Source organism: Carex rostrata, chromosome 22, assembly GCF_964058835.1.
Source record: "Carex rostrata chromosome 22, lpCarRost1.2, whole genome shotgun sequence".
Taxonomy (NCBI): domain Eukaryota; kingdom Viridiplantae; phylum Streptophyta; class Magnoliopsida; order Poales; family Cyperaceae; genus Carex; species Carex rostrata.
The window spans coordinates 7,002,498-7,020,183 of NC_135939.1; the positions used below are offsets into that span (position 1 = coordinate 7,002,498).

The 17,686-nt window shown below is 34.5% G+C and overlaps 2 protein-coding genes and 2 long non-coding RNA genes across 5 annotated transcripts in view; all 4 read right to left on the reverse strand.

Moving 5' to 3' along the window:
• Window positions 1-2,110: 2,110 nt before the first annotated feature.
• LOC144574348 (uncharacterized) lies at window positions 2,111-3,765 on the reverse strand. The gene is made up of 3 exons (XR_013518191.1): window positions 3,381-3,765; window positions 2,567-2,765; window positions 2,111-2,387 (listed from the first exon to the last, which is right to left on the reverse strand). It is a non-coding gene; the product is annotated as an uncharacterized LOC144574348 (long non-coding RNA).
• A 2,089-nt stretch (window positions 3,766-5,854) lies between these two features.
• Window positions 5,855-7,858, reverse strand: LOC144574037 (uncharacterized). Its single transcript, XR_013518117.1, has 2 exons — window positions 7,034-7,858; window positions 5,855-6,223 (listed from the first exon to the last, which is right to left on the reverse strand). It is a non-coding gene; the product is annotated as an uncharacterized LOC144574037 (long non-coding RNA).
• A 1,227-nt stretch (window positions 7,859-9,085) lies between these two features.
• LOC144574422 (UDP-glycosyltransferase 87A2-like) lies at window positions 9,086-12,144 on the reverse strand. 2 transcript variants are annotated; one of them, XM_078324390.1, is made up of 2 exons: window positions 11,576-12,144; window positions 9,086-10,064 (listed from the first exon to the last, which is right to left on the reverse strand). In XM_078324390.1, the coding sequence occupies exons 1-2, from the start codon at window positions 12,072-12,074 to the stop codon at window positions 9,184-9,186; spliced, it is 1,380 nt and encodes a 459-aa protein (XP_078180516.1). In that variant the 5' UTR covers window positions 12,075-12,144; the 3' UTR covers window positions 9,086-9,183. The 2 variants fall into 2 exon arrangements, with proteins under 2 accessions (XP_078180516.1, XP_078180515.1); XM_078324389.1 differs by having other exon boundaries at window positions 11,570-12,143.
• Window positions 12,145-14,162: 2,018 nt separating this feature from the next.
• Window positions 14,163-17,686, reverse strand: part of LOC144574098 (putative WD repeat-containing protein C17D11.16) — a 6,575-nt gene continuing 3,051 nt past the window's right edge. Inside the window, 10 exon segments of the mRNA XM_078323959.1 lie at window positions 14,163-14,447; window positions 14,548-14,625; window positions 14,965-15,027; window positions 15,387-15,416; window positions 15,869-16,012; window positions 16,191-16,286; window positions 16,378-16,452; window positions 16,773-16,869; window positions 17,245-17,309; window positions 17,420-17,443. Of these exon segments, the coding sequence (XP_078180085.1) occupies window positions 14,355-14,447; window positions 14,548-14,625; window positions 14,965-15,027; window positions 15,387-15,416; window positions 15,869-16,012; window positions 16,191-16,286; window positions 16,378-16,452; window positions 16,773-16,869; window positions 17,245-17,309; window positions 17,420-17,443 (765 nt within the window). The 3' untranslated portion in view covers window positions 14,163-14,354.

Here is a 17,686-nt window from a genome sequence, read left to right on the forward strand (position 1 = left end):
CAACTATCATTCCACCTAAAAAAGTGTAATTGGGTCCTTGTGCGGGAATGCTTGAACATAAAGCTTAGTTTGCGGAAATAAATCTGCTGTGATTCCAATGGAATAACAGGATCCTGTTGTTCCGATCTCAACCATTCAAGTTCATTAAGGTTCGTGTATAAAAAAGTTTCTTCATTGAGATTCGCGCATGGACAACTTTAAATGGTTGAGATTAGAAAAACAGAATCACAGCAGATTTATTTCCCTGAGCATAGTAGAACTGTTGTGTTTTTAATTTCATCAAGTATTTTTTTGAATTCAAATTCTAAAATCTGTCAAATTAACTTCAAATAATAAATCTTAACTGTCGAAATATTATCTACCTTACAAGTGATATATGTACATGTAAAAATTTAATTTTTAGAATTAATTTTGTATATAATCAAGTGGTCAAAAAATATTTAAAAAATGAATGCATTAAAATTAATTTATAAACTTTTTAATTATGACCGCTTGACTATATACTAAATTATTTTGAAAGTTTAAAATCTTTGTATTAAGACGCATCAATCGTAAGATAGATGGGTTTTAACAGTTCAGATTCATCATCCACAAATAAACTTAATGAAGTTAAGAACACTTTAATTCTACCCTGCAAACTTAAGAACTGCCCTAGTCAAACTTAAGAACACTAGATTAATTAGAAAGCAAGCCTCACAAGTTTTATTTCTCTCCATTATATATTACTAGTATCGTGCCCGTGCGATGCAACGGGACATATTATAAGAAAACAAAAACATATTTTTATTAAAAAAATCATTCCAATAAAAATAATAATTTATTAAAAATTGAGGAACATGATCTCTGGAGATAATTTATATGATTTAGAATTTTTAATTACATTGAACAATGATCTCTAGTAATAATTTGATAATGTAATGATTCTGTATTTTTAAATGCCAATGATTTCAAATAATAACTCAATTCAAATTTAATATCATGCCAAAAAAAATGAGTTCGTATATCTATGATACCTCTATAAGGAAGAGCAATTCATGTGCATGCCTGTAAGGCCCAAAAACATCACCCCTACTCACATGCATGCGAAAGAGACAACATTACTCATAAAGAATAAAGAGAGATATCCAGAATACACTGATAAAGCAATTATCATGTATGTTTCAGAAGAAATTAGAGAATGACTGTAGAAAAATGACTCTGTATAGCCTTCCGGCACCTAATGCACAAGAAATTAGAGAATGACTGTAGATATCATATTTCACATTCACAGAAGACCACCAAAATCAATAGCATAGTTTCAAACATAAGGAAACCAGTAATCTGACAAGAAGCCATTGCTTGAACTCCGGTTGTTGGGAGTTTCCTCAATCCATTAATAAAAGAAAGAAAAAACCAAAAAGGAAAATGAAAGAAATCATTACAAATGAGAATCGGACTCATCAGAGAGGGGAACGGATTCTGTTGGGTAACAGCCTGGCAATGAGAGCATGGGTATCCCACCCGTTTTGCTCAGCATAACTTTTTGCATGCATTAGCTCCCTGCTGACGTAATCCAGTGACATATACAACATGCCACCTGGAGCATATTCCTCTGCTGCTGGCCTCTGTTCAAAACCCATATTTCTTTCCACCCAGTACATGTAATTCACCTGAAACACTGACTTCAGCATGTCTTCTGTCGAGCACTTCTCCTTCAGAATTATCTACATGCAATTCAATCATTTTTTTATATATAATTACTTATAGAAAGGTTTACTATTTCATAGTTTATTCTAATAAAGTAACATAGCATATATTCATTGTTTAGGAACACAACACTTGAAACGACGTGAAATATTGAAGAGAAAAATTATCGACAGAAGGGAAACTTACACAGAATTTCCCATCATTTTGAGTTAGTATGTAGCCTTCATCTTTGAAAAGCTCAAATAATGCAACTGAATCTTGTTTGTTATTTATGACTTCACAGCTTACAACCAAGTTTTTCTCTTCAAATAATGCAACTGCATCCTTCACTTCTGAGGACAATATCTCAGAATGGCCCCCTTTCATAGCACCAATAGAAAAAAAAAATAAACAAAATCAACAATCCTGTCAATATCTGGAGATACCAAAGAAAGAGTGTGAGCTAGAAATGAATTCAAAAATGAGTAAATAACCATTGGGCAGCTAGTAATTTGTGCACAATGTGCTCAGTAAGCAATATATAATGAGGACAGCACAGAACCAAAATGAAAATAATTTCATTGTCACTAAAGGTAAGTAGTAAAGTGGGGATACCTTACACATGGTGAGATACGGGAAGCTTGGGAAGAAGGGTTCCTTGTCATTGACTTCCTTCACTGAAGGAACCTGTCCACTTAACAAATATTCACTGAACACCAAACCTGTCCAAACATATTAATAAAATATAACATAATAAAACATACATCAAGGTCTTGTTTTAGTATATCAATTAGACAATTAGAAGTAGGCAATAATTTAATGGTATAAGTTTGAACTGAATTGGTACATTAAATTTGGCACTGTTATTCCAGAAAGGAATTGAAGGGAAAAGAAAACTTACATGCTCGGTATGGATTAAGGGTCTTGAGTTAAATAGACTGGTATGATTTTAGGTTGCAGTACATGTGAATTGCAGTTATAACAGCATAGGAACAAAGCGCCAAAGGAGCACAAGAACCAATTTTGTTAGCTAATGCTATTCCAAGAGTAATTCTGATGAACTTGCTCACCATACCTTGTACTTCCCCTTTTACAATTACCTCGAATAAGAAAACACCAGATCTATTCTTAAATATTCCAACTCCTCCAATAAATTTTACAGTAGTTCTTTTGACTATATCTTGTATTTAACAGATTTACTGAAGCAGGTCACACATACCACACTTCAAATTAAGAAACAAGAGAATCAAAAGTTGGTCTTGTACTACACTGGTACTAACTTTAGCATCATAAAAATTTATAAAAATATGATAAGAAAAGTTATTGTTGGTGGTTAATTATACAGACATACCTCTGCAAATGTATAATACCGAGTAATTTGGTTTCAAGGCATGAGCAGCCGCAACATAAATGGCCAATTGACTATACAAATGAGTAGGAGAAATCTCTTTCCCACTGGTTGGACGGCCAGACCTCATATTGTCCTCTGCTAATCCATACTTTTAACACAATCAAGTTAGGCACTTAATTATTAAACCGAGATTTAGTAATTGTACTTAAATTAATCATGAGTTCAATGGAAAAACATACAAGGACATCCTCAAGATTGTAAATTACTCGGTGAAAATCAAATTGCAACTGGATTGCAGCCCGAAACTGCCAAAAGGACACAACAAAAATTAGAAAAAGGAGAACTCAAATTGTTACCTCTTCACAGGCGCCAGCATGCTGATGTATGGAAAAAAAAAAACAAAGTCACCGTAGTAATTTGGCTCCTCAAACCTGCACACTTGCCGACCTTCCATGTCTCTGAACACCAGCCCTATCAAATCCTCATTATACTACCAAAATGCCAATTTGGCCGAGCCCTGCGACCGGATTGGCATCGCATACGCACTTTCGCTCAGCCAAAAATTCCCCATCTCCTCCCATTTCTGCATTTCCATCATGTTTGTTGCCTCCATGGTGCTCACCTTAATCTGTCCTAGGTTAAGTGGACGTAACACTCAGATACATGTCCATCTCGCCGAGCTCTCACGAGACCTCATTCATATCAGTGTGCAGCTTCTGCATGATGTTCGATCTGTCTTTAACTGGATCGTAACTGTTATGAATTGATGAAGTGTTAGAGTCGAATTTTGGTTAAAAATCTTGCTTTCATGGCTATTGGTATGCATTTACTTCAATACATGACGAATTCAACAGGGTACTCACTGATAAACGTTACACATATAAAGAATGCATTTAATCAAAGGAAAGCAGATTATTTGACTGGAGGGTTCAAATTCAATCCGAAATTACAGCAATCAATCCCGACCATTAGAGTTTCGGGACAGCCTATTAAATTTAAGATGCATAATATAGAGGAGATATTTGTTAAACTTGAAAAGGAAAAGACTAATTTTATTGATTATGATATTATTTTAATCTCTTTATATATATTATTTTAATCTCTTTATATTTATATGCTAATTAATTTAAATAACCATTAAAAATTCCTCAATAACATAATTTGTTATATTGCTAATTACTACTAATTGATCTTAACTGATATGTTATCAATTTAATTGATATCTAATTGATTCTTTATCTTCAACAACAATCACCATTTTATTTTATTCTCTAAAGCGAGCCAATTTCTTGCTCTCTTTTATCCGTAAAATGTATGTAAAAGTTTGTAATCTGTTATCTCCATTCTATTATTATGCACGTTGGGTGTCCGATCCGCCAACGGCTACGATTGAGAGATGAAACTTCGGATTTGATCTCAGCTCTCCAATTACATAATTTGTCTTCTTTTTATTAAATGCATCTCTTTTATGTATAGAAGTCTAAATTTAGTTAAAAAAACATACCCACCACATGTGCTGCCACACGATACGTTACAATTTAAAATAAACAAATTCTGAAATATAGCTATATATTTATTTGTTTCCTTATTCCTTTATTTCCATATTTTTTTTCCTCTTCAATTGAGAAGACTCCACCTTCCATTTTCTTATTTATTGTTTCCTTACTTCTTCGTTTCTATACGAATCACAATGGAAATCATTTTTTTTTATTTCCTTATTTTTCTTTTTTTTTGTTTCTATACATATTGGTGTGGGCAATTTAGAATATATTTTCAATATATAATATATCAATGTGTGTATGTGTGTGTGTATTCTAAATTGGAACATGTGTGTGAATATATATTTTTCTTATAATATGTGTGTGTGTGTGTGTACATCCTATACATACAAACGATAACACTTTTTATTTATGTTTTTTGATATCATATTATATGTTGATATTGAATTGTTGTATGATATTTGATATTATATTCGAATCGAGCTATTATTTGATATCATATTATATGTTGATATTGAATTGTTGTATGATATTTGATATTAGATTCGAATCGAGCTATTATTTGATATCATTGGTACTTAAAAATAAAGAATCATCACATCATCAAATTGTTATCAGAGATCACGATTAAAGTTAATTAAAAATACATAATCATATAAATTTTCTATTAACATGTGTTTTAATTTTTAGATAATTATTATTTTTATTGATATATTTGTTTCTTATAGTATGTTCCCGTTGCAACGCACGGGTATGATACTAGTTTATGATTATATACGCATGAGTCATGACAGCAACTGCCAATTTCGCTCAAAAAAAAATGTCAGGATGCAATAAATATATATTCTTCTAAAAATAATAAGAACCAATAAATAGAACGAATTATATTTAATTATATTATGTACCTAATATGTTTAACATATAAATATTTTTATATTTAAATTATAAAAGTTATAAATTTATTGTTCGCATATTATATGTTAACTTTAACATATAAAGTAAGATAAACAAAAAATTAATACTTGATTATAAACAAATAGGACATAAAAACACCACCGACCCTTTTTATTGACAACCATGACCTCAAGACTCAAGTCCGATCAGAATTTTGTATTTAGATCCGGACCGTCCGATCAAAATTCGGCTCAATCAGATCTGATATTTAACAAACGAGTACCTTTAATTTTCGTGTCAGAATAGATCCAACGGTCTGGATTTAAACTATTTTGAGTAAGTTGTGAATTTCCTATTTTGCGTTTTTCTACTTTTTAGAAAAATTTACAGACGCCGTGATCGGAATCCTCAATTCTCCCGCTTCCTCTCTCAGACTTGATCAAAGGTATCGGCATGGCTTCGACCTGTGGAGAAAATTCAATGGTTTCTCCTTCAAGAATAGAAGAATCAGACAGGAAGGGAACGGATTTGGAAAAGAACACGATTTCGACGAGTGAGGAAGCTATCAACGGAGAAGAAAGAGATATTGGATTTAAAACCATCCCGGAGGCGCAATCACTTGTCACAAAATCTCTTCTCAGTCCAATTCTTCCTGAAGATGAAGCACACTTTTTTGAGATCTTTGATGTACGCGTCTCTTACAATGGCAGAAAGACATGTGGAAAAATCCATGGCACCATTTATTACGAGGGTGCTATTGATTTTCGTGAACTCTATAAAAGGAACAAAAACAATGCTGAGATCGTCTCCTTCCCTGTAAGTCTGCACTTTTCATTTACTTTTTTTTTTCTTTCTTTACCTCTTATTTTCTTGGTAGCAAATGATTTCAATCTGAATCATAGGCCTGACTAGGAATCCAAATTTTGTTTGTATGCATTGCTTTTATCAGAATTAAACCGCAATATTTAGTTGTAAACCGCATCTCAATTTGGTACCAAATGATTTCGATCGGGACAGGAGTTTGGAGTCCAACATAAACTGATGCCTGCTTTAAAGTTGATACTGATTCCACTTCATTGGAGCAAGTGCCAGAATCTAAAATGGTGTTCTATTTCCTTAATAAATTGAACTTGTATAGTATGTTGCTAATTTTCTTATGACATTTAGTGGCGCCTGCTTTTACCACCTTTTCCATTACTGGAACAAATAATCTAAGTTCAAGTTAGGCTACATAGATTCTGAAATAAACCACTTGTATACCCCAACCCAAGAGGAAAACCATCGAAAAGTCATACAGGAACAATAAGGGGCGGAGGCAAATGAATACAATGGGGGTCAATTGACCCCCATTTTTTTATCAAAATCAGTTTAACAGGATATGGAAATGTTATGTATTTTAGAGTAAATGCTATGAGTATTCTAAATTTGACCCCCATTTAGTAAATGTCTGGCTCCGCCCCTGGGAACAATGAATAAATAAAGCAACTTTGTGATCCTGCTCACATAAAAGGAGGAAAACAAGACCTTGCACTTTTATGTTACTAAGTTGATTGATCTGATTAATCGATTTATTATTGACAATTGCTTACTTTAGACAATCTGAGTTGAACATATTAAAACAAACATGGCAACCTTACACTGACTGGGCTTCCTTTCGCCATTATGGGTTATGATCCACTTTTGATGCATCTCAATATCTGGCATGGCATTGAAGAAGTAAGCCGAGGTGTTACAACAGAATGGACTCCCTATGGGTGGTGCATACGTGACGAGGTGATAACTGAGGAGGTTAAAGGTAGAAATGGTTCAGCGGTGATATCTTATGCAATTATGACAAATGCGGTGATTGCTTCAGTTGAAGTAAGTCTCATCAAGGGCAACAGAAAGTCTTTGGCTAGAATATACGGGACAATTACTGCATCCATGACCGGATGGGATGTGAAGAGGGTGTTATTTTGCAAGAAGCGTGACAAATACATCAATGTCAACAGTGGTGCGTCCATTCCCCTTTTGAGATCTGTATTGATCATCCCTCTTACATCTTCCCTACATATTGATGCAGATTTGTTTGATGCTTTCAGCTTTCCTAAATGTCCCGGTTGCCAGTGGATCCGTACAGTTTTCACCTGAATTCTATGGCGACTTTGCGGAGACAATTTCTGGCAAGTATGGTGAGATAAAGGTCAACGTTAAATGGTGGAGTTATTTTAATCACCCTGATACATATAAAATAATTGAAAGATATTCCTATTAGTTGTAAATGTCCTAAAGAGGTTGTGTTGTTGTGACTGGGAACTTAAAACACTGAACGAGTTGTGAATTTTCATTTCTCTATGTTTTGTATTAATCTTAAAAAAGGCATAATAGAAATTACTGTTCCTCTTGGCTAATGGTATATGCATCGATTGATCTGTCTACATTATTTGTGTTATAAGTGAGGTTAAATTTATTGCATGCAAATGATGTTCAGCTCCAGGTATGCTGCCAAACTCTCGCGACAATGGATGCCATAAAAACCAGGTATGCTGCCATACTGGTATTTATAATAAGAACAAGTAATGAAAACCAGGTGTCAAGTGTCGGTAATTGAATGTTATCTTACTTTAGTTATCTTTTTTATTATGGTACGTATATACAAGGCTGTTTTGTGGCTCAAAAGAAAAGCTGCAACTTCAATACAGGGCTTTAATATCACCATATGATCAGAAAAGAACACTGAATTTGAAAACTATGGCCTTCACTCAAATACAGTGCAATATTCCTCAACAAACAACATACATATTTGAGGAGGGTTCAAATGCCTCCATGTTTTTGTGCCTCCATCATGCCTCCATCTTTCTCCATCATTTTCAAAGTTCAAACAGTCGATCCAAACTGCTCAACCTAACCTCCATACTAAAATATGTTTGGAGACCAAATTTTATATTTTTAGGAATTTGTTTACTATTTTTTTAGATAGGTACAAAAATACTGTTTTTAGATGGTTCAGATTTACTGATTTTGTACCTATCTAAAAAAATAGTAAAAAAATTTCTAAAAATATAAAATTTGGTCTCCAAACATATTTTAGTATGGAGGTTAGGTTGAGCGGTTCGGATCGACTGTTTGAACTTTAAAAATGATGGAGAGAGATGGAGGCATGATGGAGGCACAAAAACATGGAGGCATTTGAACCCTCCTCTACATATTTTAAGTTTCATTGGGCGACTGAATAATTTTGTTTTGGTAGTGAAACTGTGATCGGCAGGGTCCAAACATGCAAGAATAGATTGGAGGAATACGAGAAGGTAAGAATCAGGTTTAAAATTAAGCTCCTTTCTAGAAAGAATTGCATTGGAAAATATTACTATTTTCGTCTGAAATTAATCATTTCGCACTTAGCATTTGCTTTTTCCCATGTGTTCATTCGTCACTATAATAAATCAAGTGAACAATGCTTTCCATTTAAATCAGCGTTTCAGACATTCAAACATATATATTGCTAATTAAAAAAAAAAAATGTAAAATCCATTGATAAAGCATCAGAGGTACTATAATCCATGCTTCAATTTAGTAACTCAAATGCGCGCAAGTCCAACTTTTTTTTATAGCTGTTGCAATTATGCTGGTCAAACTAAAAGCATTCACACAGATTTTTAGAACAAAAGAACAAACTAAAAGCATTCACACAGATAAAGGCAATTGTAAAACCTTTGATAGAAACAAACAGAAAGTTCAGTGACAATATTCAACTAAACACAAAATATAATTTACTTACCCTCACTATGGTCCACATTACCTTTTTGAAGAAACATTATCACCATGCATGAGTAGATCTTGAACAATGCATTTCACGGCCAATCTAGAGCCTCCATTCTCAGTCTCCAAAACCCCGGCGAATCTCTCTTTCATCTCCTTAACCTTCTCAATAATTTCCTTCCTCTCACAAGCACTGAAATCCATTATTTTTTGGACAACACTAGCAATTTCCTCCCTCTTGAGCACATCATCCTCTTCACTGCTCTTAACACTCAACCCAACCCTCCAATCTTCTACAACCATTTTTGCATTTGGATATTGGTCCCACAGTAATGGGTACACTATCATCGGTAGACCACATTTCAATGCTTCCAATGTCGAGTTCCAACCACAATGTGTCAGAAATCCACCAACTGACCTATGGCTTAAAACGGTATACTGGTCACACCAAGGCACTATTAATCCCTTATCATAGTCTTTTAAGGACTCGTTAGCAACTCTTAAGGAACTCGTTCCATGAATTGCCCATATGAAAGGATGTCCACTTAGCATTAGCCCCAAAGTTACCTCTTTGAGCTCATTGTCAGATAAAGGGAGGAAACTACCTAAGGAGACGTATAATACAGTGTTTTCGGGATATGTATTGAGCCATTTCAGGTAATCAGGATACGAATTTCCTAGAGTAATCAGGGGTAGTAAAGGGCCAATTGGGTAAATTGGTACGGAGATTTCCGATGCTAGTGTTTGGAGGGATTGAGGCTCTAGATCATTGAAGGAGTTGAAAAGAAGAGCTTGGCTCAAGGGGTACCAAGAGATTACTTGGAGGAACTTACTGTGCATGCCTTTTGATTTGCTTAAGTCGAGCAAATGGGTCGATGACCCCCTTGGTAGATATCTTAGAGCATCCTTAGCTTTATCTGCCTCAAATGGGAGGAAATTAATTAATACATGGGTAAACTATTTGAGACGATAAGTTATTGTATGTAAAATATATATGAGGAGGGATCGGATGACACCCTTTTTTGGTGACATCGGATGACACCGTGTATTTTCAAAGTTCAAACAGTCGATCCAAATCGTTCAACTTGATGGATGTGTTATAATGTGCTTGCAGATCAAATTTTATATTTTTCTGAATTTTTTTACTATTTATTAAGATGGGTACAAAAATTCAACGGTCTGAATATACTGATTTTGTTAAATACTTAATAAATAGTAAAAAAATTCCATAAAATATAAAATTTGATCTGCAAGCACATTTTAACATATCCATTATGTTGAACGGTTTGGATCGACTATTTGAACTTTGAAAACTTTGAAAATGCACGATATTATCCGATGTCACTAAAAAAGGATGTCATCCGATCCCTCCTCAATATATATATATATAGAGAGAGAGAGAGATGGGCTATGGTGCATTACAATGCATGGAGGGGTTTGTGCATTGGACCATAAATCTAAAATTCAAAATCCAAATGGCCGATCCAAACCGTTCATCTTGTTCTCCATATTAATATGTGCTTGGAGACCAAATTTTACATTTTTCTGAATTTTTTTACTATTTATTAAGTATTTTACAAAATTGTTGATCCAACGGTGGCTGCTGATTTTACTGTTTTGTTAAGCCACCGTTGGATCAACAATTTTGTAAAATACTTAATAAATAGTAAAAAAATTCAGAAAAATGTAAAATTTGGTCTCCAAGCACATATTAATATAGAGAACAAGATAAACAGTTTGGATTGGTCATTTGGATTTTGAATTTTAGATTTATGGTCCAATGCACAAACTCCTCCATGCATTGCAATGCACCATAACCCATCTCTCTCTCTCTATATATATTGCATTTTGTGTTGGAAAGGTTAAGTGCTTGGATTTTGTCACCTCATCATCAAAGACACTAAACAATTCAATTTTTTTAATAATTAGTAGGTCCTGTAGTGGTTTAATCGGGGCATGCTCAATCCAGAAATAATATGCCCGTGCATATTTGTGCCACGCAAATTAGGGGTGCAAACGGATCGGATAGTGACAAAATACGGATACGGATTGGATATTAAATGGATACGGATATATGCTTTTTATTATTATAATAATAAATAATATATTTTTTTCATAATATATATTAAACTATATAGTATATATCTAATATTCGGATACAAATAATTAAAATTTAAAATCATATCCGTATCTGTATCCGCATAGATTTTCAGATATCCATATCTAATTTTCGGATGCAAGCAGATAACATCCGACCCGTTTGCACCCCTACCACAAATGGTCCCAAATCAATTAAAAACAATAAGCCACCGCCATTAGATTATTAAGTACCTCACGTGATTAATTATTGAGCTATCCTAGTGCATAATCAACAGATTAGCATCAAAATTAAAGTATAAATATAAGTACATAAACAGCTTACACCAACCATTACTCTCTGTTTTCTCTCCACTTTCAGCTCTTTTGAACTGAAGAAGAGCGAGAAAAGCTGATGCAGATTGAGGGAAGAAAGCAACCACCTTGACCCTTCTCCTCCGTCCGATCTCAGCAACCCACGGCAGCAATAGATCGGCTATTAGAAGATCCACTGGCGGATCCATCTCCTCGATGGCCTTATCCACGGGACCACCCATCAGAGTCAGAACCGACTCAATGAACTCTGCGTAACGGGACCCACGCTCAGCCTCGGAGGGAAGCACATTGGAGATGGTTGCCAGACGGAGGTTGGGATGGGAAGGGAGGCTGACGAGACGGGCCCACTCTTCAGTGAGGATGATGGAGATGAGGAGGTTTGAGTGGGATTGGAGGAGAGTGTGACAGAGTGAGAGCATTGGGTTGACATGGCCGCGGCCGGGAACAGGGATGACCACCACGTGTTGGAAGATGGAGGCTTGGTTACAACTGTTGTTGGTTTGGTTCGTTTCCATAGCAGCTGCTCTCTCTCGCGCGCGGCGAGTGCTCTATAGCTCAGAAAGTAGACGGATAAAAGCGAACTTGGGTTCTCCTGAGTCTGAGATAATATTTTTTTTACCACTCCCTTATGATCCAGTGTCCACACGTCTGGGAAGCGTATCCTCTGTTTTCATCAAAAAAAAAAAAAAAAAAAAAAGCGTATCATCTGCGGAGGTTTTAGGTGGTTTTGATCTGGTCCGTTTGTTTCGAATCGGACTGATCAGATCAGATCTTGTCCGAATTTTAAAAAAACTCAAAATTTGGTGAATCTTTAATCCAACCTGTCCGATCCGAAACGAACAGACCAGATCAAAACCACCGCACAGCTCCGCAGAGGATAGCGTTTCCTTGATCTGAGACTTGTTATGTGACCCCACCCTACCCCAATCCGTGACATGACACAATCCACCATCACCAGTTCTATCATTGGGGCCAAACAAAAGGAAACACAGCCTGAAAAGTATGGTCGGTTTCTATGTTTTCAATCAGATTGGTCAGATTGTTTGTATCATTGGGACAACAATATGTGCCCAATATTTTTTTTTTTTTTTTTAGAAAAATATGTTCCCAATGTAATGATGTACGTATTGCTATTCGAATTCACATTCTCTCCATTACCTGATAAGAGAATCTTTTACCATTAGTAAATCTGGACCGTTCTTTTTAACTTGGCACGAATCTCAAAGATCAAGAATACTGCCCGCTCGAATCCCAAAACCGTAAAGTGAGGATATTATTGCGGTCATATATATAGTAGGCACATGCGAATTTAGAAATTTATAGAGCTCAAATATATACGTTTCTTCATTATGTTTTCTCAAATATCAAAAATGCAAGTTCATAATTGGCGTTTTATAATTTTTTTAATATCAATTTGTATTTTAATAAAATAGATGAGTTTAGATATTGAGAAACAGATAATTTAAAATTTTTACGAGTAAATTTCTAAATCATAAATTTTGATGGGCATATATAAATTTCCCCATTTTACAAGGCGTTTACAGTTTCGTCTTCTATAAAATTCATCCGTTAGTTGAATCAGATTATACTGTACAATCCAAATGACTGTATTTCCTTTTTGGTCATGCCCGCTAGGTGACAGGATAAAGTGATAAACTATTCAACAGCTCCTATAATTATAAATGTGAAACACGTTACGGTAGGGGTGCAAACGGATCGGATAGTGCTAAATCCATATCCGTAATTTTTTTCAGATACGGATACGGATCAGATAGTAATCGGATACAGATACGGATCAGATATTAAATGGATACAAATACGGATATAATTCGGATTTCTAATTCAAAATATATATCTAATTAACTTGTTACACCATTACAAAATATATATCTGATTAACTAAAATTCACCAATATAAATATCGTGGAATTTGATTCTTTTGAAGAATAAAATCTCTTTTTGTTTGAGAGAAAGGGATGAAAAGGATTTTGATATTTCAACCAATTTTTCAGAAATATCTGCGTATAGATATATAAAAGTTATGGTATAATAAAAAAAATACTTTTTCACCATTCATATTTTTTTGCAAAAAAAAGACATAAAATAAACGAGTAAAATATTCTTTTTTTTTTAAAAAAAGGAGAAAAAAAATAAATAAAAAAATTACTATACTCGTTTCTATTCGGTTTATGGAATCATTTTGTTCTATTTTTTATTATGTTTTGCTCATTTTGGTTTGAAAATTTTATATCGTGGAATTTGAAACTTTAATTAAAAATACCAACACAAAAGATACTTTTTAAAGACATTCTAATACAAAAGATAAATAGACACAAAAAAATTCTCTCAAATCTTAACATATCCGGATATTCGAAAAATTAAAATATCCAGATCCGGATAATTATCCGTATCCGTATTCGATTCCGAAACTCAACCCGTATCCGAATCCGCATAAAAAAAAATCCGTATCCGAATATCCGAATCCGCAAAAAATCGGATACGGATCCGGATCCGGACCCGGACGGGTAATATCCGACCCGTTTGCACCCCTACGTTACGGACCATTCGAGTTTCGACTCGAGAACTTCTAGAACAATATTTTAATGAACTCTCCCCTTAATAGGCTCTCATGCTATTTCTACGATTACAAAAATGTCACAAGAAAACAAATCCATAAAGTAATCAGACAAGAAAAAGAAATCGTCCCAAATATACATGTCAAAATTTCGATTTTCAACTCGAAAAACTAGGAATAGAGCATTGACTCAAGATGTATGAGATATAAACTACAGCTTCTTAAGGATCATTGTTAGGATTTGGATTCAGCTTCCGGTTGTTATACTTACCAAATCTGTTGACAATTCCTTGTTCTGAAAGTGTATCCCACACCTTGACAATAGAAAAGCAGCAAAGTACAAAAACAAGATACTTAGGCAAACTTTTACTTGTAAATTAAATTGCTGTGTGTATTCCAAGGTTGTGTATGTACCTGTAATTTCCCTTTGAGGCCTCCTATGGCAAGCAGGAATGGATTATCTTGAGAAAATGAGATTTGAAAAATTTTACCCTGATATATCATTGTACATACAACCAGATAAAACAAGGCTTGATTAGCTATAGAAACTGTAACATGTTTAAAAATACATACAAACAGCAAAAAAAAAGCATGTACAGCCCACAGAACAGAAACTCTCCTTTTCATTGCTAACGTGAAAATAAAAAATGGGGAGAGAGTTTAGGCATTCTCTTGAATAAGATATACCACCTTTAATATTCAACACAGGTTACATAGCATTATAAATATGGTGACATTTTAATATTTCTTGCTTTAGACGGTAGAGTGGAGATGGTACCAGATAGCCAATGGTAAGACGACCATTTGTTTTATGAGTATTTCAAAACTTACGGCTTTAGGGTTCTGAGATGCAACACAGGCAGGTTGATTGTTTGATATGTCCCAAAGCTTTATCTGTGTGCAACAGGCAGAAAAGGGTAAGCTTACTGTATGTAGCATGAGATTATGATAAGTAAAGACTCAACATTATTTTACATATCCCAGAAGACACCTTTTTTTAAATTTTCGCTGCCACTTATTTCTTACCTCTTTAATTAAATGAACCCAATAAATTTTGAAATTTCTACGTGTCTGTTTAGCACAAGCCATAACCAGCTCTTGTATCAAATTTCGATCTTATATAAGATGAATCCATATTTGAAAAGCTAAGCATTGAATTGTTTGACTACTAACCAAATTATACATTTTTGGCCTCTTCTTATATTCATAACTGATTAGGGAATAAAGATACAAATATTAGACAAAAGAAGTACCATCTTGTCTATTGAGCCGGTTGCAAGAAGCTGCACAAAAGTTGAATAAGGTTATGACCAAATGAAATAATATAGTTGAGCAACTTTTATCTGAAGAGTTATCTGTGGAAATTAGCTATAAAAATATTCAGAAATCTTTTCGCCTCTCCAGATTAAGAAAAAGCATCAAACTTAAAACCCAGCAAGAAAGTGAGAGTTATTCAGAACAGCAATTTTCCTGAAATAAGTACTCCACCTACTACTTTGCTATTATTGAACCAAATGACAAACCATATATTTATGTTATCTTCCATGCTGCAGCAAATAATTTTCTGCAACTGATACCCAGGAAGACATTGCCTTTTAGTTTTTATCATTACTCAAATTGCTTTAACACCAATACATACAAATTCTAAACCCAAATCATTTGCACATCATCTCAAAAGTTGCACCTTGGATGGAAATTCCAAATATGAAGCGCAATAAGATTATTGATGACTTACATTAGGCGCCACGGGGCAAAAGGAGACAGAAGAGACAGCTTTCTCGTGAGCGTGTAGAGTGAAGACGGTCTTTGAAGCAGAAGTCGAATTTGAAGAGGTCGTACGCTTGTCAAAGCACTGAACCATGCCATTTTCAAGGCTGATCTACAAAACATCAATAAAACAATAACAAGTTGGAAAAGCATTCCAGAATAGACTAGTTTATGGAATTATGCTGGTACCAAACATGATTGACCAGTACTGGCTTCCCTCCCCAAACACATGCACACAGACCCTGCAAAACCCTTGGTACTAAGGAAGTGTAAGAAAGAAAGCAACTAACCACAAAGGCATGCTCATTGTGTGGGTCCCATGCCATGCTTTCTACATCAGTATCAACAGACCATCTGCCACTCTCCTTTAATGATTTCATATCCATCTGCATGATATACAATAGCTCAAATTAAGAACAAATCCAACAGCTTAATACAAACTGCACCTTAGAACCCCCAAAGGAAAAGAGAGAGTACCAGTGCAACAGATTTATCAAAGGATCCACTAAGTAGTAGCTCAGGGGCGTGCTTGCTCCATGCAACAGTTTGCACCTGCAACATATATATTGCACATAAATATTATCCTTGCTCAAAAATAATTTTGATAATCACAAATACTCAACTCATGCTAATATTCTCTCTTTAAGACAGAAAATGGCACATAGAGATCAAAGTAATAAATATCAAATACATAAACATCAGATACAGTACAAAAAATAAAAAAATCATTCAGTGCTTATACCAGAACCAATCTGATGTTCCTGGTATATCACCAAAACAATGTTAGCGTGATTCTTTTTCCAACTTCTAAATTTAATTGATATGACATTAACGACCTAATGTAAAGGATCAAATTAAAGACAGTAGCTTGCCTTGTCAGTGTGATGCTTTAAGGTTTCAGAACATTTTTCCTGGACCACATCCCAAATTTTTACAGTTTTATCAGCGCTTGCACTTGCTATGACATTCCTGAAGTATAAAATAATGCAAATATTCAGTACAGGCTTTAATAATTGAACGCAAGAGCTTATTACTTACTAGTAAAAGATCTGAAACCAACATCTATTAGTCAGGTGTGGTACCCAGTTGGAGAAATGAGAATTCATATTTTATGTAATTATGTTTGTCTTAGGTCATGAGAGCATTAGTTTATCTTTTGCAGTTTAAAATTGCAAGTAGAATTCTAATTGGCAGTGTCTAATATGAGATTTCATTTTTGCTAAACCTTCCTTAGCATCTTCCCATGCTTGGTTTGTATATCTTTTTTATCACAAATGACAACTTTCAAGGTACTCAAAAATACACAAGTAACATAGTAGAGGGGGGGAAAGAATGACTGCTCACCTCACTTCCTTGTTCCATGCTAGCCCAAGCACGGAATCTCTATGACTTCCCTTCTTGTACTTTTTCTGCACAAACAGTACTTACTTAAAGGAGGAAAAAAAAAACACCCCTGTGAAAAGAATTACATAAGAATTACATATTTGCGAGTCTTTTATTTTTTTGCTAGAATTGCGACAGCCTTTTTTTGGGATATTTGGGACTTTTGCAGGTTCCCATAGAACGCTGGACAATGTATAAAGGAGAAAATCTGTTTACATTTTTGGGAGGTTTAACTACCCAAGGTACACAGGATAACAGGATTATTAATTTCTAATTGCTTGCTATGTCTCGTAACTTCAGTATGCTAGTGATAGTACCATGCAATAGTTTTCGAAAGAAGATCGCAACACAAGTTAGCCCTATTATAAGAAGATGATAAAGAACCTTTTTTCCTTTGTCTTTT

Coding starts and splice junctions, on each gene's coding strand:
- LOC144574422 (XM_078324389.1), bottom strand. CDS start 12,074: ATGGAAACGAACCAAACCAACAACAGTTGTAACCAAGCCTCCATCTTC. Junction 10,065..11,569: donor AACAGAGAGTAATGGTTGGT/GTAAGCTGTTTA, acceptor CATTTGAGGCAG/ATAAAGCTAAGGATGCTCTA.